Consider the following 24,374-nt stretch of genomic DNA (forward strand, 5'->3'; position numbering starts at 1 on the left):
GTCACGGTGAAATCATCTCAAATGTCAGTAATTTATTGACCAAATATTTAGTTGCTAAATAGATGTTGGAAACTCATGTGAACATTAAAACATTAAAAAAGTCGTCGACTGCGAACAAACTCCAGGCCTCAGGTCTTAATATGATTTCTATGCAATTATGTTTTATATTTGAAATCACAGAAGAGTGAGTGTTGACGCTGAACTTGGCCTCCTTTCTGCAGCTGTTAGTTACTGTCCACCAAATTTCCTCTTCTGCCGTTGGCAAAGGAGCATCTTTAAAACTCTCAGGAGATGTGGAAAGGGTTTATTAGCTCTTTTAAAAAAAAAAAAAGAAAAAAGAAAAACAGGCCAACAGACACGAGTGGGTCTCGGCTAGCAGGCTTGACATTTACAGAGTCTTTCCAGTTCACAGGATGCCCTCTGGGGAAAGTCTCAGACGGGCAGGAGACGAGACACTCAGGTTGCTCGTTCGTCGTACTGATGAAGGCCGTGGTGGTTTTGGAGATCCACAAACCCACCGACAGTTTCGGTTTGTTGAAATGTGGTGTTTAGACGATGGTTTGGGTTTCTGTTTTAAATCATCACCTGTCTGTATCTCAGTGTTCACCACATGTACAGACGTCCTGATCACTGGGGTCAGACAGAAGAAAAAAATTTTCTTTTCTCTTATTTTAGTAAAATATTGGATGATTTTACCTGTTTGAACCTCAAACTGTCATTTCAGTGAAACCTTGTAATAAGTTTTGAGGGGAAATGAAACCGTGTGACACAAAGTGTTTCTGTAATTGATCACAAGCTGGAAAAGATTTAATCTCTAAAAATTAAAATACATCATCTTTTGTAAAAATGTTGTATTTTCTCCTCACGTAAAAGTCGCAGGAACTATTATATACAGCATTATATTATTGAATTAATTATTGATGCATCAATATGTAAGAAGCAGGTCATTCAGAAAGTGGAGGTCATTGATTGGTTCATTTTATAAGATGATGCTTATTGTTTTGAATGAAACATCTTAATGATTGAAGTAATGAGTAGGTGTCAAATGAAGGTAATTAAGTAAAAAATACAATATTTCCCCCTGAAGTGCAAAGGAGTACAAGTATAAAGTACTATACTTATATAAATGTACTTAGTTATTTCCCTCTACACCACTGCTAAGAATTCCTCTGCATTTATACCAGAAAACAAAATGATTAAATAAAATAAAACAGATGGTGCTATGAATTAAAACGCATTATAAATAAAAGTGGTAGCTTTGATTCATTTCTTTGCAGTGACACATGGGAGGAAACGGAGCTCGGCATAAAACACAAGGAAACATCTTTATTTACAAAATACAGAAGGATAACGTTGTAAGAAATGCAGTGAGAGGATTTAGAGTTTGGCAGATACAGTGATGATCAATATGAAGTGATGTGCCTCAGTAACATCGTTCACTTTTCAAACATCAGGTTTATCTTTCCCTCCACAAAACACAGATTGTCACACACATCGCTTTCTCTTTTCTACGTATCTACATCACTGATAAATGATCCATGTTTGACAAGGTGTTTGTTAATGACTTGCCTGCATCCGTCTACTTTTCACATGTGATCGGTCAAATGCTGCGATTAGATCCATCTGTTCCCAATGTGTTTTAAATCATTTTTACCCAGGATGCACGTCACCTCCACTGAAGAGGGTCTTACACCCAAATCCACATTACTGAAATAACCGAAGGTTGAGCTGCTATTATGCAAAAGTAATTTCTTATTATTCAGGTGAATGTCATGTTATGTTTTCATCAACCGAAGCCCGAGACTGCTTTTAAAATGTCTCACCTGCTGACATCCTGAAAATATTAACTGCACCTGAGCTTAAGTGCCAGTATCCACAGCAATTACAGACTCTGTGACACAAGACCAAGTGCGCCGCTTTTCTTTTTTCCTTAAAGTGTGATTTGGAAAATGCTCTTAAATAAGTCAACATGAAGCAGAACGCCGCAGTGAGCCTGAGGCCTCCTGAACAGCAGCATGTGTACAGGCACAAACACACACACACACACGACACACACACACATTTAAGGAGCTTGTCTGCGAGTGTGTATCGTCTCGTGTTCAGTCGAAAGGTAGTTCTGGTTTAAAACCTGCGGACGGAGCAGGAAGTGAAGCCTGTACAATATCGAGACACGGTCACATAAACATTTTTCCTTCCTGGGCCTTTTCTCGTTCTATACAGAAACTCGTGGGGATCTCTGTGGACACCTCAGTAATCACCTGTCAGTCAGGAAGAAAGCGAACACACTCACCTCGGACAAAACAAACTCAACGAAAATATGTACAACTTCATAAAATAATAAAAAGAAATAATACATCTTGAGCAGTTTACGAGTTAAGTGGAGAAAATAAAAACACAGATTAGGATTAATCAAATGAGTAGATGAGTTGAAAGTATCGGAGAGATGCATCGTGACAGGAAATGTAAATAAATGCTGCGTCAGTTTTTCAGTCCTCCCTCTACGCCACGATGGTGACGTCCCGCACACCCGTGTCACTTGAGTCGCACCGTTCGGTGTTGCACTGCATGCTGGGAGTTGACTTGTCAGCGGGGCAGAGGAGGGAGCGGAAGTGCCTTCTGAAGGTGTCGGAGAGGCAGGCGTAGAGGATGGGGTTGGCGCAGCTCCACGAGTACGACAGCAGGACCACGAACTCGAAACCTCGGGCGAAGGTCAGGACCAAACCGTTTTGATACAAGGAGCTGAAGTTGAAGGCGTAAAACGGCAGCCAGCACACGCCGAACACGACCACCACCACCACCACCATTTTGGTAACCTGCCGCTCCAGCCGGTGACTCTCCTGGTTCTGCGTCGGGGTTCGGAGACGCTGGGACCGCAGGGTGAGCAGCAGCGCCGCGTAGGATGCCGTCATTATCGTGAACGGCAGAGCAAAGCCCATGACGAAGGTGTAGGAGAGGACGCCGAGCCACCAGGCGTCCGACACGACCTCCGGTATACACAGGCCGTGATCGGCTGAGAAGTGAAGCGCCATAGGGAGAATGGTGAGGAGCGAGAACAGCCACAGGAACGCCGACACGATCTTGGCGCAGCGCGGCGTTCTCCAACGCGCGAACCGAAGTGGGTCGGCCAGCGCCATGTAGCGGTCGACGCTCATCACCGTCAGGCAGAAGACGCTGGTGAACTGGTTGATGCCGTCCAGCACCATGACCACTTTGCACGCCGTGTCGCCAAACATCCAGTGGTTCTGGAAGTTCTGGCTCGCTATGAACGGCAGTCCGACCATGAAGAGTCCGTCGGCCAGGGCCAGGTTGAAAACGTACACCGTCGTGGAAGACGACATTTTGTCTAATTTCAAGATGGCGACGATGACCAGGGAGTTCCCGGCCAGTCCCAGGATGCAAACCACCAGGTAGAGCGCGGCCATGGCGACGCTGAACCCGTTGATAGTGTCGTCGAAGTAAAAATGCTCATCCACGAACGTCTGATTGTCTGTGTCTGATAAAAACGACGCTTCCATTCTGCCTCAGCAAATCAATCCACTGATCCAACACAGAATATAAAACTACTCTCGGAGCAGCAGCTCAGAGGGAAACCGTCTCTACTGCTGCTTAAATTCCTCCAGTCACCTCTCGACTCCCCCGTTGTGGAAGTAAAAAGTGCTGAGAGGGAGAAGAGTAAACAACAACAAAAAAAAACCCCTAAAAAAATCAAACACCGTTTGGTTCAAGAACAGAAAAGGCTTCAGCAGCTCTTCAACTCTCTCTCTCCATCACCACCTCGACCAGTCAGTCGTTACTTCCTTTTATTTTCTGGAGGAAAAAACAAACAAAAAAACAAACAAAAACTGTGAAAGTTAATTCCTTTGTGGTGAAGACGCTCGTTTCTCTCTCACTTTCCCTCAGTGACGCGCAGCAGTGTGGAAATGAGCCGGACGGCCTGAGCGCTGCTTCTCCCTGGGAGCCCTTTTATATCTCTTCCCCCACAGTGTGTGAAGAGTGTCTACTCCTGTGTGTGTGTGTGTAGATGTGTATAAGAGACAGGCTTTTGTTTTCATAACTTTTTTCTCTCTCTTCTCTGTCCCCTCCATCCATTTTGTCTCACCGCACTCTCTCCCACAGTTCAGTCGAGACCTAAACACACACACACACACACACACACACACACACACACACACACACACACACACAGATAATAACACTATCTCGTCACTCGGGCCACCCACCTTCACAACCCAGACTGAGTACATCTGCTGACAGGAGAGAGAGAGAAAGAGAGAGAGAGAGAGAGAGAGGCTTTTGTTTTTTTGACATTTGACATGAGATGCTGTTTTTGCTTCTTGGACTCCATCCTCCTCCTCCAAGCCTCGCACCTTGTTTTTCTTTCTCCGTCTATATCACAAAAAGGAGGAGGTGAAAGAGGAAGAAGGGAAAGGTGAAAAAGGGATGAGAGAGTAGAGAGGAAAGGAGGTGGGGGGGGTGGCGGCGGAGATTAAAGACCCAGGATAAGTGATGACCTCCATCCTGTTGCCGCTCTGACACGCATAGCTGGAATACCCCAATACATGTCCCCGGCTCTGCTCTGCGTACCCGGCGTCGACACAGCGAGAAAAAGCTCCATCAAAACCAGCCGCTTCTTCCCGTCACTTCAACCTCCGTCCAGTAATTTCATCCAGTTTCAAAGACACTTAACGCGTCATCCGAGAGCTCATTCATCAGATGCCACAGATTTCTCAAGATAAACAATCACTCTGGTTTTTGACTGGTTCCAATTAAGTGGAAAAAAAAATGCCTTTGTAGTCCTAAACTCCTGATTATCTTGTGGCTTAACCCCCCCCCCCCCCCCCCCCCAGAGACTTTCATACACGAAGCCCACCTCTCCGCCTCAACCTCAGCACCTCCATAAAAAACACCACTGGAAAACACTTTGCTTTGTGGTGCTAAATTTAGAGATGTTTGACAGCTTCGTTTTTCACGGGCAGTATTTCAGACAGACACGTTGGCAGCCACGTCCACGTGTTTCAGAGCCGTCTGCAGCAGAAGAACGAGCCGTGAGGAATCAAACGAAAGTCATCTTTCACGGCGGCGAACTAAAGGCCGGAGGGTACTTCAGCGTTTATCTGAAAAGAGGCTTTTAAGAAAATCTTCTGTTCTCAAGTCTTATTTTGGCCCCAAGGTCTTTGCTTTCTCTTCTCCCTTTTTACATCATCGCAAGGTCAGACAAGAAAAGGTTTACACTTCCACTGTGCTCACTTGTGTCGAGAGAGAGAAGTTTATTCTTGTCTCGTAAAGACTGGATAGGTCCGATAAGATGACGCCTGAAACTCAACTCGTAAATGTAAACAAAACATCTCTACAGCGTCGGTATGCTTCAACACAAGCGCTCGTTGGACGGTTGAATAACTTTGGACAACCCCTCCACACCACTCCTTCCCAGCTTCTTTCTGAAGCTCATCTCTTTTTAATCTTTACACAACTATTTTGTCATTTCCTGTTTGTACAAACGAACACAACACTATGAAGAGGCCCGATTTGGACTGATTGATGTTTACTGGTCAGACTGGTGCCGGACTTCAGCACTTGTTGCTGAGGTACTGTATGAGTGTTGTTTAGGACTGTAAGCTACAACATGTTCTGTGTTATCTAAAACTAAAGTCATAGAGTCTGTTAATACATAACCCCCCACCCAGATTTTCAGAAAAGTCAGAGTATCACCAAAGACAAGACGCATCATCTGGGAATCAGAAATGTCTCTACAAAGTTTGGTAAAAGTCTAAATGAATGAAAACGTTGATCTGTTTTTTGGGGCAAGAGCAAAAGTCAGAGGATTCATCCTTGAATATCTGTAGAAGAATTAATAGCAATCCACCCAGTAGTTGTCACAATATTTGAGGGGATGATTAGCCTCTGGGGATCATGAATGTCCGTACAACATTTCATGGCAATTTGTCCAATGGTTTTTTGAGATATTTCAGTTTGAACCGAAGTATTGGACCATCAGATCCACATGGAGCCGTGCTGCTCCAGATGAAATGCAGAGACCATCTGCAGCTTGTATGCAATAATATAACTATTCCAGTCAAAGTGAATCACACAGTTATCGTAGTAGATTGTTTCATAAGAGCGCACTTTCCGTAAAACATGCTGCATATTAAATGGCATGCTGCAACAAATACTTCCAGCACACAAAAGTATGAAGATACCACAGAGGAAATCTGGAAACCCCCCACATAGCTTGTTAAGTTGTTTATTGTTTGGGGGTGTCTGCTTGTTTTCCATCTTTTTTTTGTTGTTTCCCTGGAACAGAGTCGCTCATGAGGGAATCAAATCTCACTTCCCGAAAATGCAACACAGAAATGTAAAGTGTTTAAGGGAATGTTGGTGGAACAATAATCTCCACTTCATTGTAACATCTGTGTTTCATGGATAAAGCATCAGTGGAAGGATTTGTTATATCCAACATGGCATATTTGTGCTCACTAATGGTTGTTGATTGTCGCACTTATTTTAAAATGTGGCTTGAGGTGGAATAAAAGGGAAAAAAAACGCTAAAACTTAGTAATGCTGAACAAAATGCTAGATGCGCTGTGCTGCCGTTGGTTCATTTTTCTTTGGTGTTATTATCATGCAAAACTGCCTGAGAATATTCAGCATAATATCTCTTTGGGATATTTCCAACGCAGGTGTTTTTGAAGTTGTATTAGCATAAAACGGCAGTGATCCGTCACATCAGAGGCAAAACATCAGTATTTGATGTCAGTTCCTCAGAATCAAAGAGTGAGGGCTTCTTTCTTGAGCCTCCGTTCAATAATCCTGCAAAAGATAGAAATCCTTTGGAAAAGACGCAGATTGACCCGTTTAGACCTGATAGATCTGAGAGACGTTGCATTTTGTGTCACAAACATGATTTTACAAATGTCAAGAGCTCTAACTCTTTATCTTGGAAATGGAAATGTGCGGACGTTTGCTCATCACTGACATACAGCTTGACCGAAACACAACGACAAATACCTCTCACGTCTTGTTTGTTGTTCCTTTTTAGTATTAATGCGAAATTTGAGTCCTATGCTAACGATAGCTGTTTGTTTATTTAGATCCCCCATTAGCTTTTGCATTGCGGCAGCTATTCTTCCCGGGACAATAAAACTATAGTTATTCACGGTACTCATCACGACACGATGACAAGCATCATAATAACAAGTGACTCAACAAACACAGAATAAACAATAAACAAGCTCCAACGGACTCCATCATTATGGAACAGATAGTTATCATCCTACAAAATTGCATGCCCATGAATCAATACACAAAATTATACTGATTAATTTTGAAAATATCTTCTAAGGTAATGCTCTTTTAGTGTTTTTTGTTGTACAATATGATTTGGGAGTGAATTCTATTCCTCCTGTATCATGCCTTGTTGAATAATTGTGTAAACTTTTACCATCAATAATTACAGCAATCTATTTTTTAAAAATAAAGACAGACATTCATGCATTTTGCTAACATTTGTTCTCAGCCCAAAAGAGAGAGCTTCATGCATCGCTTTATTCTGGACCATGTTGTAAATTCCTTGTGTTACCTAATGAAGTATTTAACCGAACAGCTGAGCATTAATCTAAGTGAGACAAAACCAAAGCTTGAATTACTTTGCACATCTCTCATTTCCCATTTTAGTTTCCGCTCTCTGTTGGTGTTTGTCCAACGATAATCTATTATCAATAATGACTCCCAAAGTTCTGCTTCCTCCACCTGTTTCATTAACGTGTTGTTTATACTGAGATCAAACTTTTGGTTTTTGAACATGAAGAAGAATTTGTTCGTTTTACAACACAACAACAACAAGTTTATTACTGTTGATCCAGTCTGCAACCAACTTCAACTCCTGCTCAAGGTTTGTATTTAAACTACCAATGGTTGCCTCTGCTAAATATATTGTAGAGTCGTCTGCATACATTGAGATACGAGCTTTTATTAAGCTGATGTTGATATTTTGTTTGGTTTTAAGTTGTGTTAACAAAACCAAATCCAACGCCTTCCCAATGTCTCATGCCAACGCCATGTTGACTTATAAAATACTGACACTGTGGTCATGACCAAAAACACACTGTCTGACGTCACAATGTCGATGAGCCAATGTTGGATTCGGACGTTAGTTTCCAAGCAAAATTTAACATCTGTCTGATCTGCTGGGAAGATCAGTAGCTGTGGATTTATGGACAAAAAGTTCATTATGCCTGCCATGCTTTACGAGAAACTGCAGATATTGGACTGAGATTTTTCTCCTAATCAACAGCTGCATTTGTTTCCACAGTGTGAATATATGACAGTGGCAGAAATACTCTTTTATGGTCTGAACATCACCAGCTGATTATATCCAACTCCTGAGTTTTGTCTCTCAGATCCCAGCAGCTCCAGTGGAGCAGCTCGGCGACCAGCGTTTGAAGACTGTGGTTTTACAGAGAAGCCATCTGGTGTGATTTGGTGGAAAAACACAATCAGTCAACTTTCTGTGGAAACAAATACTTGAACTCCCAGAGTGATTGTTATTTTGGCTCAAAGTGTAAATGTAAACCAAACAACTCTAGAGGGGCCAGTGTGCTTGCCTCCACCCGACACTTTTCCAGCTTCCTCCATCTCTTTTTCATCTTTACACAACTATTTTTTATCTCTGTGTTTGTGTATGAAACGAGTGCAACACTATGAATGTGAGACTGTTTGTCAACGTAAAACTGTTATCCCTGCATTTAAGCGATTTTCATGTCTTGCCCTTGTCGTCTTCATTCAAAGCCCAAAGTGTGATCCCTCATCTTCAGATTTCACAGATGGAAAGTCAGAGCATCACCTCAAGACAAGATGCATCATCTGGGAACCATGAATGTCTAAACAAAGTTTGGTAAAAGAAAGAAAAACACTGTGGGAACTTTGGCTGATGTTTCAAGAGCACAGCTTGAAACGTCAGGCAAAGTTCAAAGTTCATAGAGACACACATAGAAAACACTTCAGCGAAAGGCAAGACAAATATAATTCATAAGTATAAAACAGAAAGATTGAGAAATATTTATATAGAAAAATACATATAAAGATAGTAATATTATAAGTGCTCAAGACTTTCTGGATTGTTTCAGATGCTTTGTGATGGTGATTGATGCCTGACGAAGATCCTTGCAGATCAGAATTAAAATTTCCGGGAGCTATTAGCACAGTGTTTTTGATTTTAGTTTAATCTTTGTGATCCAGCACCCGTGAAAGTGCTTTTGGATGCATGTGCTTTACACCCGATTTATACAAAGTTTGGTGCATCTGTTCAAACAATTTCACTGAATAAATGAAAAAACTTTGATCTGCTTTTTTGGGGCAAGAACAAAACGTCCCATAGGATTCATCCTCTGGGGATCATGAATGTCCGTACAACATTTCATGGCAATTTGTCCAATAGTTTTTGAGATATTTCAGTTTGAACCGAAGTATTGGACCATCAGATCCACATGGAGCCGTGCTGCTCCAGATGAAATGCAGAGACCATCTGCAGATTGTATGCAATAATATAACTATTCCAGTCAAAGTGAATCACACAGTTATCGTAGTAGATTGTTTCATTAGAGCGCACTTTCAGTAAAACATGCTGCATATTAAATGGCATGCTGCAACAAATACTTTCAGCACACTTGGAAGTGATGAGATTCCCAGTGTCCTCATATTTGTCTGTGTGTGACTGATGTGGAATGATACACTAAAATAACTACAAAAATGTTTGTTGTGTCATAGTTTAGTGGTGACTGAGCCATTCCTAATTTAAATCACCATCAGATGTGTAAGTGAAGTCAGTTCAGTGCTGCTTTCGCAATATTCCAAGGTTTAGGGAAACAGGAAAACATTGCCTACAGGTCAAAGGTCAACATGCCAAGGAATTACTGCAGAGAGGTGACTGAGAGCAGCAATCCTGAAAACTTCCACTGGGAAGAGAAAACTTCTGCACATGAGCACCCGAACACAGTATTCGGATCCTTTACTTAAATCAAAGCAGTAATAATACTCAAAAAATACTCCATTACTCCATAATACTCCATTACAAGCAAAGGTCCAACATTGAAACTCTCACTTAGTTTGTAAAATGATAAATTTATACACTAAGTCGTAAAAAGTAAAAGTACAATATGCATAAGAAATGGTTGCTGTGTTACATAACTATATTATATTAAGGAATTATTAATACTGATATATTCATATGTAATCACCACTTTACTGTTTACTGCTGTATGTTTTGTTTGAATGTAAAACCTCAATCTGTGAAGTAATGTAACTACAGTTAAATAGATAAATAAATAATATATATTATTTATTTATATATATTGTTGTATATATGTTTCATATTAAACTTGTTTTTATGAATGAATGTACCCCCCTTACTACTGCTGCTGTCAAAGAGATTGACCAATAGGCTTCGAGGGGAGGCGGGGCTTATTCTGTCATAGACACGTGTACCGGGAAGTAGGAAGTAAATACAAAGGAGTCGAAGCACTAGTGGAAACAAGTGAGTAAACCTGAAACGAATGAGCGTTAACGTGAGTTTAGGGTGAAATGAAACAGCAGAGTCGGTGCGTGTTGTCTGCTAATGTCACAAACAGCGTGTGAGTGATTTTTACAGCAGCGATATTTCACAACACGAGCGAGCAGGCATTTTAAGTTTCGCCGGTTGTCTCTCATTTACAGGTTAGTCACGTCATTTACCTGTATGTCAGATGTGCTGCGTGTGTCCGTGTTTGTACCTGAGTTACACAAAGACCGGTTTTACTGCTCATGGAGCCGGATGAAAGCGGGTTTATGTGTCACACACATTTTGCAACTCTGAAGCTTTTTTTTTTAGTACAAATGTCAAGTTGTCAATTAAAGCTTTAGCAATGCTAAATCTATACTCTCATAACACGTGAACGCATAAACATGCATTCAACTTTCATGAGATGGATATCAGTACTACTAAGTTATAATTATCATAAGGAGTTGTCAGTGCATCATTAAGACTTTACCTGCTGCTGCATGATAAATATTCCCATTGCATGTTTTTAAAAATTTTTATTCATGTGCTCATGAAAATGTAATTTGATGGTTACATGAAAGCTGTTCCTACATCTCACAGTGGTCGATACTTCCACTAGTTATAGTACATACTCATTCGTCACATAGGAATGTGAAGGATTGTCAGTTAAAGCAACTTTAAAGTGAAACAAAGAAACTTTCGACAGATGATAAAACACTTTTTCTTCTTTCTAGAAATGAAAAGTTAAATTCATAAGCAATAAAATGGACCCTTGTTTATTTAACTACTTAAGTAAAGTATTTGAGTTTTGTAGCTTTCAAGAAAACTCACCTGTAACGATCATTTGTATAACTTATAAGAGACAATCCTAGTATTCACAGCACATACTCTACATTTCTTTTCCTTCACTCTTTACATAAGAGACATGATGAAAGACACACCAACAGGTTTGTGTACACACATGCAATTAGAAAAGTTCAGGATGTTAAATTCCTGAGCAAACAGGATTTGATGCTTGTTTGCTTTGTGTCGTGTGTTGGAACAAACATTAGTGGGTGTGTGTCAGATTTGAGGTTTTAAAGACACATGTTGATTTTAAGATGAATCATGGAAAGAACATTCACTCCTGTTTTCTCATCTGTTGCGGGTTCACTTGGGATTCTTGTCTATACTTGGGCATCAAAGACAAAGTCCCCAAAAGTGTTGTGGACATATTGCTTTCACATGCCAAATTTATTATGAACATCGACTTCAAGATGGGGACAATATTTACTTTAGGCTCTCAGGAGTAATTAAATGCAGAGTAGTTAATGGAACATTTGAATCCAGCCATTCTGTTTTCCTCTAGTTCTCAAAGTCTCTCCGGGAAAGATAAGAACAAGCTGTCATGATGCAACTTCTTCCAATACGATGTGAATGCAGTGAGATAACTTTGTGTGTGTGTGTGTGTGTGTGTGTGTGTGTGTGTGTGTGTGTGTGTGTGTGTGTGTGTGTGTGTGTCCAGCTCTGGGGCCATGCTTGAAGGCTACTGCCCTGTCACCCAGGCCCTGCTGGGGACTCTGTTCACGTGGGGTCTGACCGCCGCCGGAGCCGCCCTGGTGTTTGTCTTCTCCAGCCGACAGGTAGCGACTGTCAGTCTGAGCTCGAGGGAACGCTTCACACGCCGAGAGAGAGAGAGTTGGATGAGAAAATCAATACCACCAAAATACGTTGTCGTTGTTGTGGCAAATATGTCACTGGAGCCAACAGCTGTTTAGCTTAGCTTAGCTTAGCTTAGCATAAAGACTTGAAACAAGGAGAGACAGCTAGCTTGGATCTATCCGAAATATGAGGCTTGGCTAGCCGCCTCCCCCTGATTCCAGTCTTTGTGCTATGCTAAGCTAATTGTCTCCCTGCTGTATCTTCATATTTTACGGACAAACATAAGCATGGTATTCATCTTCTCATTTAACAATTTTTTTTTTTTTTTTTAAATACGCCTATTTCCTGTTCCTTTAAATGTGGTTGTTCTTCATGTTACCATACAGCTTCGTTTAATGTATCTAATAGAGAATAATTCATATATCAGCGATAAAAGAATCATTTCCCAGATGAGAACAGCACATAGAGAAAGCCTGTGTTATTTATGTTAGCATAGCTTATGCTCTAAGCCATTCAGCTATAGTGTTGCTAGGAGCTGGGGTCTTCCAATATGACTAACAGAGAGTGTGTTACAGTACAATACATCCCATGATCCCAAAGATTATCTTTGAACCTCTGTCTCTCAGGACATGTTGTATTTTTGCCAGTCAGTAGTAAGTGGTTCACTGAAAGGTTAGATGTTACACTTTCAGGGTTTGAGGATATTGATCTGACTGAATTGCACTCAACCTTTTCTTCGTGTCTGCCTTTTTCAGAAGCGCATCTTGGATGGAAGTTTAGGCTTTGCAGCTGGGGTGAGTTTCCATTTATTTATTTATTTTCTTTTAACTGAAACACACACACACATGCATATATACACACACACACACACACACACGTACAGTAGGTACAGTAGGAGGATCCCACCATGTGATGAGTTTATGGACATTTGACTGTGGGAGGCGGAGTTTCTTCCACAGACAGACAAAGCCTGACACGTCCAGATCCACATTTATTCCTATAAGTCTGAGATAACTCTTCCCCTTGAAGGAGAACTCGTCTTATCATGTCTAACGAGGTATTACGCTTCTTACAATTACATATTTTATATATATATACAGACAATATTCAAGTGCTCATTTGGGTTTTAAATAATGAACTGCTAGACTCTTGCATCCCAACAAGCTGTAAACACAACATGCTACATACATGTGACATACATGTTACATCACCATATTAGGTTGCATAGGAAAATATCTGGCACGTTAGCCTATAAACGCTCCACTATATTTACTAGCTAGTTGCTAACTAAATTAGCTAACTAAATTAACCTCCTCTGCTTTTTTAAAAAAGCAATGCATCAGTATTGTTTTATTATTTTCGACAAATGTACAGTTGAGCATTTAAGAAAACTATAAATTCGATTTTACAGTTCTTATCGCTGGTAAATAGTGACATCATTTATTTTCAGAGGAGAACTTCTACATTTTATACGTAGGAAGCTTCATAAATAACCGTCTTGTGCTTGTGTGGAATGGACATCGTTTTTATTCCCGGTGAAAAATTAATTCCCAGCGCTGATTCTCAGGCTTTTGATAAGTGAGTTGCAGATAAGTGAGTTGATAAGACTGATACCGAATGATGAGAAATTCTCCACACTTCCTTGAAAATGAGAATGGTAGGAAAGAAAAAAGAAAAATCTTATCTCCATCTGTTTTTATCTCAATTTACTCTGCTTTGGTCTTAACAGCTTTTTTTAATTACTTCCTGAAATAAGATGTAAACAGAGAACAGCTGAGCGCCGTTTCTGTCAAACATCTGCTTAACCTCTTTCCGATTTAAATATCTTTCTGAAATATATTTTCGATGAGCTCGTCCGCCCGGCGTGAATTATTGATACTAACTGGCAGTTTCCAATTTTACAGCCTGTTGTTGGTAAGATATGCTTTTAGCGTATTTTATTTTAATAAGAAACTAAATTCAGACTGTTCATAGCATATTACATCTAAGTTTTCACACCTGATAATTCTGTTTATTAGTAGCTGGGGGCTCAGCAGAATGTATGAATGGAAGAGTAGAAGTGCTTTTTCTTATTTCTCTCTTCTTTTTTATTGCTCTACTTTGGCTCCAGTTTGAGTTTTATCACTTAGAGTGTAAAATGTTAAATCAGATTTTATGAGCTAATCTTGAATGCTAACCCAGTTCTGTTGCTGTGACCGGTGCCGGGCTAGTTTTACATTTTGTTCACTATGTTCATCTGTTAGAAAAGATTCTCTTACTTTTTCTTCCCACGTGTATTTGCACACTTTGTTTCGCACATTAATGCGTTCACACGGCAACACGGCGACACGGCGTGCACTCGAGTTGAACCTTTAGTCACAGAATACGTTTCCCTGCAGCACAGCCACGCTCAGGTCCAGCACAACACTCCTAAGTGTAACATAAAAAAAAAATCAATTGTGTGTGTGTGTGTGTGTGTGTGTGTGTGTGTGTGTGTGTGTGTGTGTGTCAGGCTTGGTGGGTTTATCATGACCTGCATGTGTTGGGCTTTTTGCTTCTCATGTGATTCAGATGCCGTCCTGTCCCCATGCTTTTGCATCTGCTCTCCCCCTAACTCACACACTCTGATCCCACACATGCAAACACACACACACACACACAAACACACACACACACACACAGATTCAGATACACACACACACATACAGACACACATACAGACACACCATACAGTCTTTGTCACAGCAGAAAATGGCGTCCTGCTGTCCCAGAACACAGCGTCTGTTCGATTATTGGCGAAGAATAAAACCAACTTGCCGTATCGTTTATTCGATTCTACATCTCTGTATCTCTCTCTCCTCCCGGTCCCACCTCTCTTGGCATGTCTCAGGTAATGACGCTGTTCGTTGTTGGACAAAAGTGAAAGCAGTTACTGCGAATGACGTTAATGGGCGACATTTAAGCCCAATCATGTGTTTCTTTAAGTTATTATCCGGAACATTTTAAACAAATGTCTTTTTTCTCCCCTGTTCAAGGCTGACTTCATGTAACGCAACAGTAATTCCTCCACAGACAGTTTATGAAGGCGTCTCCAGCTGTCTTCTGCGAATTTACACCCATGCACAAACAAATTTTCATTGACTAATGAGTTTTCACTGCTGTGTCAGGACGTCACGCTGCCTGCTGCATTGGAACGAACCGCTTCCAGTGAACGTAATCCGGGCGGTATTACCCTTCCTTCAGAAAGCATCAGCCAATGTAAACTGCTTATATACAGTATGAACAGAATTTTGTAGGAGACGCGGTGTGGTGGGTGTTTCTTTGCACTGTGTTTTTGCGTAGTTAGAAAGCAAAGATCATTTTTTAATTTGTCTGGAAACAAACCTGCAGAAGTTTATATCATCAAAAAAACATTATTTTTCTTCTCCCTAACTGATCTAAAAGTTTTCAATAAAAACACATATTTCCTCCATTTAGACACAAACCTGCACTGGGATCAGAATTCACTCTCCTGCAGGATTTAGCAGAGCATCACTCTGCACACGAAACCTCTGTTGAATTTACATCAAGACGAAAAAATAGCTGAAACAGCGGGATGTCAAAACTGTGTGTTTATTGCCCGTTAGTATTCTAACACCACACATATTCAATAATTTCCCTCCCACGATGTTTGTAGCTGTTTGGCCTGAATGCAGGTGATGCACAAATGTACTAATATATACAAATAAACATCCTGGATAAACAGCGAACTACGCCGCACTGGGCTTTTGTGGCGAACTTTACCGGTGTGTGAGTTGAGATCAGTGAAATGATGCTTGAAGACGATAGTGGTCAAACCAATGAGCACTGAGAACCAATAATGGAGTAATGACCACTGAGTACTCACGGGTCGCAACGTCGTCATGCCGACGGCGTGAACCCGTCGCGAGATGATCTCTGTTCTAGTTTCTCTATCGGTTTTTACTGGAACAGGTCGCTGATTCATTTTCAGTTCAGTCTGACAGCTTCAGGAAACCGTGCTCTCAGGAAGGACACGTCTTCTATCTTTAGTTGGATGTTCATCCTGTCCTCGTCTGAGACCTGACTATCTTACATACGTTAGGTTACACCCGAGGCGCTGCAATCCTCTCCACGCGTTTTATACGTTTGTTTCCCTCAGTGCGGAAAAAACATATCAATGTTAAATCTTTAAAAATAAAAGCCAGAAACAAAGAAATTACTTTCACCTTCCAGACTGAAGGAACGTTGGAGATTGACTGAGTTTCCTGTGGCTGCCAGTAAAAACACAGTTAACTGTAATAATAGCAATAAGCAGCATTTTATATAATTATACCATGTGGGATTCATTTTTTTTTAGGGTGTTTGGGTGTTATCTTTCACAGAATTCAACCCACGGCACGTCCAACAGTGATTTTTGATCACACAGGTTGAAAAGGAGCTGTAGCGGAGGTCTAGGCATTTGTCCATATGGGCTTTGCTTCTGTTGCCGCGCTGCTGCCAGATACATGTTGTGTGTGAGGTGAATGAGCCTTGGCATCCGGGGGGGGGGGGTTTGACAGGACCTATCAGGAATACTTAATAAGAGTGGCATGTGGTGGTTTTTGCATGCAGTCTGTCACTGTACGAACAAACGGATGCAAACGGATGCAAGCAGAATATAAATGTTTGGGTTTTAAATGCATCACGTGTAGTTTTTTCAGTTTACAGTGTTTCACCTTGATTCCTTGCACATCACAACAGATACTTCATTTATATTCTGTTGCATGCAGAATATTTACAGTTTGCAGGTGAAGCGGAACAGTAAAGTCTGTTCATATTCCTCAGGAAGAATTGGATCGAAGACCTGCAGCGTCTTACTTAATTATCAGCCCTCTGCTCGCCCTCTCTCTCTTGACGCATATATAGAATTTCAAATGAGCATGTTTTTTCTTTTTTCCCGAGCCGCCCTTCCACCTCTCCATCACAAGAGTCTCTCTCGCTGCATCAGAATGATTGGATTCACCAGCCGGTGTCAGATCGCAGCGCTGAGTGGCTGTGAGGACATGCAGGAGGGAGAAACTGCCTTTGGATATGAGGTGTTGTGAGTGAAGAGGGAACACAGGAAGCAGAAATGAGGAACTGTTTTTAATGGTGCAAAGTGTGAGATCAGGTGCACGAGGTTATCACGGGCCAAATCTGTTGTTTTCAGAAGATATGCTTTGCATGAAGGGTTGAATGCTAATTAATTTCACTGCTTCCTCTTTGCTTTTTTTTTAAATTATGTTTCTTGAGTAAAGGATGAAAATTTTTTACATTCAAGCCCTTTTCTAATCGAGTTCACACAATGCTGACTGCAGCCTGCGTGAAGAAGCAGTGTGTCTGTGTTTGTTTACATGTCTGAGAGAAAATCAAACTAATTGAATCGTGGCGTTGAGAAAAAGAGAACCAACACAAGTGACAGGAGGAATGTAAACGCCGTCTCATAATCACATGTGGCTTTCCTCACGGCTTTAAGTCAATGTTGAGACGTTGTTTTATCCGGGAGGATGGAGAGCTGCGGGTCGTATCCAACATTCTGCGACTGGCTGAATGTCAGCGATCAAATCAGTATTCAGAGCGCGAGACTTCGCTTTAATTTAAAGCCCCGCAGTCAAAAAGCTCAGGGCTATAAGAACGACAGCGTAGCTTTTAGAGACTCCTCTCTGGGCCGCTGCATTACCTGCTCTCCCCATGAATAACTACATCCTCCCAACGTTAGTGCTGTTACACCCAAGTGTTAAACACGAGCTGGTAGCAGACAATCCACAGGTGCGCTTGTGCTTCCATTCTAAATGGGTGAGAAAATAGTGGGCGGCGCTTTGAACATACAGGAAATGCTCCTTCTGCAGGGCAACAAACTTATTTCATACAAACGTTCAGTTTAAATATCTTCAGATAGAAATTAAAGCTTTAAATGAAACTTTGAGCTCGACAGGAAACGGTTCACCACCTGACTCGCACTCCTCGCTCTCTGTTTCCTTCCATTGTGTTTAGTGAGCTGCACACATTTAGCACTTTTAAGTTACTTTTGCTTCAAGGATTTCGGGAATTCTTCGTCACATCTATTGTTGTCACATTGGGACATTGTGTCTCAGTTCAATTAAACACTTTCTGCTGTCCACACGTAGCGTTCAGCTGAGCTGTGTGAAGGTTGCCAGCTGAGTTCTTCTGCAAAGGTATTCGATCCAACAAGTACTTTTATGTGACCTTTTCAGGGAGAGACTGTGTGTGTGTGTGTGTGTGTGTGTGTGTGTGTGTGTGTGTGTGTGTGTGTGTGTGTGTGTGTGTGTGTGTGTCAGTCTAACAACAGAAACACAAAACACGCACCGGCATGTTTTCCGCCTGGTGTCAAGTAATAAGAAAAATTTACCTTGATGCTGTTAAAACCTTCTTTTTTTCACCTGGTCCTGGATTTTTTGACGACGCCGTTAATTAAACGAATGAAGCGCAATAAATGTTACTTTTACTCAACCTCTCTTGTAAAGCACAACTTTGACTTTAACTCGGAGACGTGTGGGATTCGCGGGGTTTTAATGAAGTTGCTTTCTTGTCGCTGTAGAATTAGTGGAAAGGTTTATTCTTTTTCAAAATGGCAGATGAATCGCTCGTTTTCCCTCGACGCTCAATAGGAAGCATGTTTTATTTGATCCGTTCCTCAGAAGCCACACGGGTAATTGCTTCCTGCGCGGGGCTGCAGCAGCGGAGAACAATTGGTTAATGTTTCTCAGCTTGTCAGTGTGAAGCAGGAGAAGCTTTGATGCGTGTGCGATGTGATCGGTTTTGACGAGAATTTGATTTGTAAATATTGCAACTCTCCCAGGGCTGACGTTTGACACTGACTGCAATATTCACGACCGACATGCTGCTCTGCTTGTGAGAAGCCACGGTGTGTTTTATCATTGAATGTCTTATTGGCTTTTCATGGCTAAGTACTTTATCCTTCTGCTTGTCTGATTCTATAAAGTGACTGACACGTAACCGGTCTTTTATAGAAACGCTTTAAATATAGTGACAACTGATTGTTGCTGAGCGTGCAGGACAGTTTACACTGCTGCAGCTCAAGAAAGGGAATTTTTCTAATCGTTAAAAGTAGTATTATATTAAAGTATTAAAGATGTTTGCTCAGCGTTTCTCTGATAACTAATGATCCAGATGTTCAGGAGGTTTTACCACTAGCTGATTCAGTCTCTTCCTTTCCAAAACAAATGGACCCGGTGATAAAATCTGGTAAAAAACTGTAAATAAAGTAACGTCACATTAAATGAATCAGCTTTACATATATTTAAATAAAGCTTTACAGATGCTCTGTCTCGTCTCGTCTGTCTAATACCTTTAATTTGCCATTGAACGATTTGATCGCCATGTGGTGACGTGTCAGTGTAGCTCACTTTCAGCATGATGTATTTGTTTGAAAACAGATTAACCTTTTGAACTGATCAATACAGCCCTGATTGCCGGTGGAAAGCGCTCAACATCGACTGATTCTAATGTGAAACTGGGATTGACTTCTGCGAGAGCGTGCATGGAGTTTCAGCCGTGGGGGCAGCGTCAGTCTGGCTGCTGAGTCAGTTCGCCACGATGGTCCTCGCTCAAACGGATGGATTTCCATTCATGGTCCTCAGAGGATGATTCTGACTGACTTGATGGTGATCTCCTGGCTTTTTCCAATCTCCACCGCGAGGTTGACGTTTTTGGTTCACTGTCACGAATCCAGCAAAACTACCGACTCATGAAGGAGCCGTATTGTTTTGACACGTAAATGCACAGAAAAATAAAAATGGATTGATGTGTAATTGAAGGCCGTGTGGCAAACAAAGCGTCTGAGCATTTAGCAGGTCACAGTAACTTCAGTTTTAGTTTTGCTTCACACACTGGCGTCCTGCCAGAGTTTGTTCCTCTGGGGGGAAAAAATCGGGTCAAAATCGTCACTCATCTTCAAAACATTGTCCCCAAACACTATGAAAAGCGAACAACATTTAAACCGGCCTCAGCCTCGCTTTGTTTTTAACACTAACGGGCAGATTTTTAGCTGAGACGGCGAACATGGCAAACGTTAAACCTGCTGTTAACATTGTCGTTCCGAGCGTGTTAGCATGCTGATGTTAGCATTTAGCTCGAACTGCAGGAGCATGGCTGTAGACTCTCCGCTATCTGCTCCGTCATCTTTGAGGTTTCATGCTCAGAATTCTTCATGAGATATTTTTACTACAGCTGCATGAAAAGCAGATGTGAGGGAATCACTGAGCGCACGTGGTTTATACTGAGTCATTATCTGGAATGAAATCGATTCATGGCTGTTGATAACAACTTATCTGCTCACTGCAGACTTTGATTCCCTTTCGAAAACCTCCGGCCGAGGTATGAAATTATCCGGCACTGTGGAATTCACCCGTGATAACTGAGAGGTAGACCTGCAGATAAAATGAGAAACTGAGGACTGATGAGGACAATGCTTATATTAAATGGTGGTGGAAGTGAAAGGGAGAGAAAAGATTAGGTGAGATTTGGGGAGAGATGGAGAGATGGAGAGATGGACTCAGGAATCAGCGAATTAGATCGATTTTAAGGTTGAGAGAGCGAGATGAAGTGGGAGCAAGTGGATGGCTTCGAACGTTATTAGCTACTAGATAGACTGAGGCATGGATGGATGGAATAGAGGAGACGTCCGGAGGGAAGATGAATTGATGGGGGAGGAAAAAGGCATCGAGGCATCTTCTCCTTCGTGGGAGATTTTACACTGACGAGGGAATACAGACCATTAGAAAAGCAGCACAGAGTGGGAACACACACATGATGAGAGGAAAATCTCATCAACTCCCATTGGGTTTAATTTAGTCTCCTCTGTATCTGGAAAGCTGGTGGGGTATGGGGCAGGGAAAGGCATCGATAGCGGGATGAAAACATGCACAGTATTGTCCGTCTCGCTCTGATAATGAGGTGAATATTTTCCTCACATGGACACGCGGTTCACAAGACTTCACAAGGTTTATCCTCGGGTTGTGAAGTAGGGCGTCTGCGTAGGGCAGCAATCAAGTCGCTTTATGGCTCGTCTTTATCGCGGTAATCAATCAAACTCTCCGTCCTGCTTATTTCTTCATTTGCCCACAGGCTGTGATTAGATAAAAAAAAATACTGTAATTGTTTCAGAAACTGGAGCATTCAGAAGGAAGCAAGGACGCCCCTTAGAAAAGACTACAGCCCACTATTTGTTTCTCCTTTATAGGTTCCATTTAATGTGCCATATATAATAGCTTTCTTCTAATAAATCCATATATATATGGGCCATTATATGGAAAAACCATGTAGTTATGAAACCATTAAATTGCTCAGTGTTGGTTTCTAATATGTGACTAATAATAGCTGATAGGCTGCTCATTGCTCGTGTTTAATCCCCAAGCTCAGGGGGGTAAATTGCTGATTGCAGGATTGATGATGCTGTAACGTGCATGCAGGTGATTGCCCTCGAGCGTCGTGAGACCTGAGCGCCCCATGGTGTCCAGAAGAGAGACCTTAACGATGAGAGCGTGTTAATGATGCTGAGAGAAGTTTGATTAAGCTACGACTTTGAAACGTTAGTTTTCCGGTGTATTTTAGACGAGGTTGATTTAAAATGGGGAAAATGAGTAATTTTACACTGGAGAGAAATCCAACTGATTCTCAGCTACATGCAGAAATTCGCAGAGAAATTGTTCCAGTCTGACGTTATTTTTAACCGGAAAGTACAAAGCAGTATTTCAGAGGGCAGTTTGGCATTTCATTAGGAATGCCAAACTGTGAGTGTTTTTTCCTAAACAGGGAAACAGGAGACGTATAACAGAATCACTGAACTTACACAGATAGATTTGGCACAGACGTTTGCCAAGGTCCTACTCAACAACTATAACCATAAAGCCGATGAAAGCTTTCTGTTTGTCAAGGAGTTAGAGTTGAATCAAGCTCGTGTTCCTCCCACTCGTTCTGTCATTAGAGTCAATGTGTGTCGCAGCATTTGCACTTTGAACTGTGTCGCAAGTTCAATGCAAAGATCCAATGACCCAGCAGTTTGTTTTGGTTTCTCTGTTTTTATCAGTTCGTTCATTCATTTGTTTGTTCCTCCGTTAATGATTCTAAACGCTAAAGTCATGCTAACATTTACTAATTAGCACAAATATCCAGATCAAGCCAGTATGAAGGTCATTTGTTTTGCGATCGGACAAAATTGATGATTAAATTTTAACCGGATGGTCACGGTACATGAAAAGTCGAAGGATCCACCAGAGTTATTAGAATTAGAAAAACATGAATGTCCATGACAAACATCTGGGATCAAAGTGGAGGATTAATTAACCCAGCAACAGTCACATGCTGCAGGAGAGTTAGAGAAATGTCCTCCGTGTCTTTGGCTCTTATCCCCTTTGTGTAATTTGTAGATTTACACACTTACAGGCCTGAAGCAGCAACAAGATCAGAAGATCACAACAAAGTAAAAGCAATAATTATAACCACATTTTTTTTCCGACAGCAGTTTTTGCACAATATGCAGATGAATTCCGGCTTTTCTCACGTGTTCATTCGATGGCAGGAACATTTCTGGGGCAGAATATGCTCCACATCTGACGCTAGTTGCAAACGGCTTAGTGTTTGGCCCTGATTGAGATAACGGAGCAGTAATTGGGCGCTGGCATCAATGGTGAACAGGTGTTTTAATCTCCTCGAGACTCAGGCTTAATGAGTGCGACTGGAGATTGCGGGATTGACCTGGAGGGGTTTTGGCTGCTGGAAATGCAGATCAGAAAGAGGAATCTTAAAGGAAGAGAGATCAGAAGAGAGATGCTGATAGTGGAACGGAAAAAGGAAGACGAGGACAGATTATTGGTAAAACAGTCGCAGAAAGAGGAGAGAGACGGAAACAAAAGTACATTACGTTTCCCCACTGTCCCAGACGAGCTGAGAGAGATTCACTTCTCTGACACTGCAGTCTACTGACTGATATCAGCATCTTTACCCATCCCTGCAAAAGTTTGTCGTTTCAATAGCTGCCAGTAAGTGATATGTTCAGAGGAAAGTTAAGGCTCAGCTAAATGAGATTCCTCGTCTCTCTGTGCCCCCTGGTGTCACAGATCAGCCACGTTGTTCAGTGTCAGATTAAGCGATATCGTGTTGTTATATTCTGGGCATTGAAGTTCCAACACATTTTCTAACTGTCCTCCCTCCCTCTCCATCCGGAGCTGCCGACGGTGAAATGGCACACTGCTGCTTTGAACTCTGTGTATTACAGTGTTCATGAGACTATATTGTTATTAACCCGACGCCCGTTCATTTTTTTATTGTGAGAGCGATGTGCTTGTCTGATCGGCTGCTCACAGATCAGATCTGAAAGCGTGCTCTAGATTTTTGGACCATTTAATACTTTATAATGTCGGACGCAGAACACAAACCCATTCAGAATTTATAATAAAACAAATATATTGGATGTGGTGTCAACAGCAGTGTCACTCTTCTGTCATATGGCTGTGATGTACCATATAAAACAAACCTTCTCATTAAAGTAACAGCAGCATATCTTTCTTACATCTTAAATTCAGGGCCTGTGCTGTTTTTATGATTATGATGTGATTCGTGTGTATAATGCTGCAGTATCATAACTGATCTGAGAAATGGTGGGAGCCGAGTCAAAGACACCTTGACGAGCGCACTTGCTAACAAGCTTCCCAGTTAACAAAAAAAAAAACCAGCCCGCTGTAACCAGTTGCTGCGTCTGACCCGCCGTGTCGCCTCGGATGAAACCGCCTGCTATAATTGGAAAGTAAGCGAGGTGGAACAGAATGAAATGAAACCTTTACAATTATTAATCAAGCCGCTGCTCCCACTATAAGTAGCGCAATTATGCCTGTAAAACCAGTGCTTCCATTAAGTCCAGCGCGGCGCTGAGCTTTGAAGCATATGTTAAGATTCAATTCAAATCAAAGGCCGCAGTAATTAGTCTTCCTGGCCTTTTTACTTCCTCTCTGGTAAATGACCTACTGATTTCTAACCTGGAGATTCTCTCTGTACGCTCAAACACAAAACAGGCACACGTGTCGAAAGTTTCCCACCCGCCTCACTACAGAAATCTGGTGCAACCAATCAGCTTCATTGACGTGCAGGGCCTCACAACATGCATTTTTGAGGTGTGTGCTTGCTACTTCCTGGACGCTTCTCTGCAGAGATCTGCAGAGATGTTGGG

General features: G+C 41.6%; 2 protein-coding genes across 4 annotated transcripts in view; one reads left to right on the forward strand and one right to left on the reverse strand.

Moving 5' to 3' along the window:
- Positions 1-1,300: 1,300 nt before the first annotated feature.
- Positions 1,301-3,919, reverse strand: LOC111659591 (somatostatin receptor type 2). Its single transcript, XM_023412590.2, has one exon. The coding sequence runs from the start codon at positions 3,513-3,515 to the stop codon at positions 2,499-2,501; it is 1,017 nt and encodes a 338-aa protein (XP_023268358.1). The 5' UTR covers positions 3,516-3,919; the 3' UTR covers positions 1,301-2,498.
- Positions 3,920-10,468: 6,549 nt separating this feature from the next.
- The window catches only part of slc39a11 (solute carrier family 39, member 11), an 80,380-nt gene continuing 66,474 nt past the window's right edge, over positions 10,469-24,374 (forward strand). For 2 of the 3 annotated variants that reach the window (XM_023412582.2, XM_087175699.1), the window contains exons 1-3: positions 10,469-10,528; positions 12,036-12,153; positions 12,928-12,966. In XM_023412582.2, coding sequence (XP_023268350.1) covers positions 12,046-12,153; positions 12,928-12,966 — 147 coding nt within the window. In that variant the 5' untranslated portion in view covers positions 10,469-10,528; positions 12,036-12,045. The other variant, XM_023412581.2, reaches the window with a different exon arrangement.

The sequence above is a fragment of the Seriola lalandi genome, unplaced genomic scaffold, assembly GCF_002814215.2.
Source record: "Seriola lalandi dorsalis isolate HSWRI2012SDOR001 ecotype SW California unplaced genomic scaffold, Sedor1 jcf7180002054483, whole genome shotgun sequence".
Taxonomy (NCBI): domain Eukaryota; kingdom Metazoa; phylum Chordata; class Actinopteri; order Carangiformes; family Carangidae; genus Seriola; species Seriola lalandi.

Excerpts from the sequence above, each read along its gene's own strand:
- LOC111659591 (XM_023412590.2), bottom strand. The coding sequence starts at position 3,515 with ATGGAAGCGTCGTTTTTATCAGACACAGACAATCAGACGTTCGTGGAT.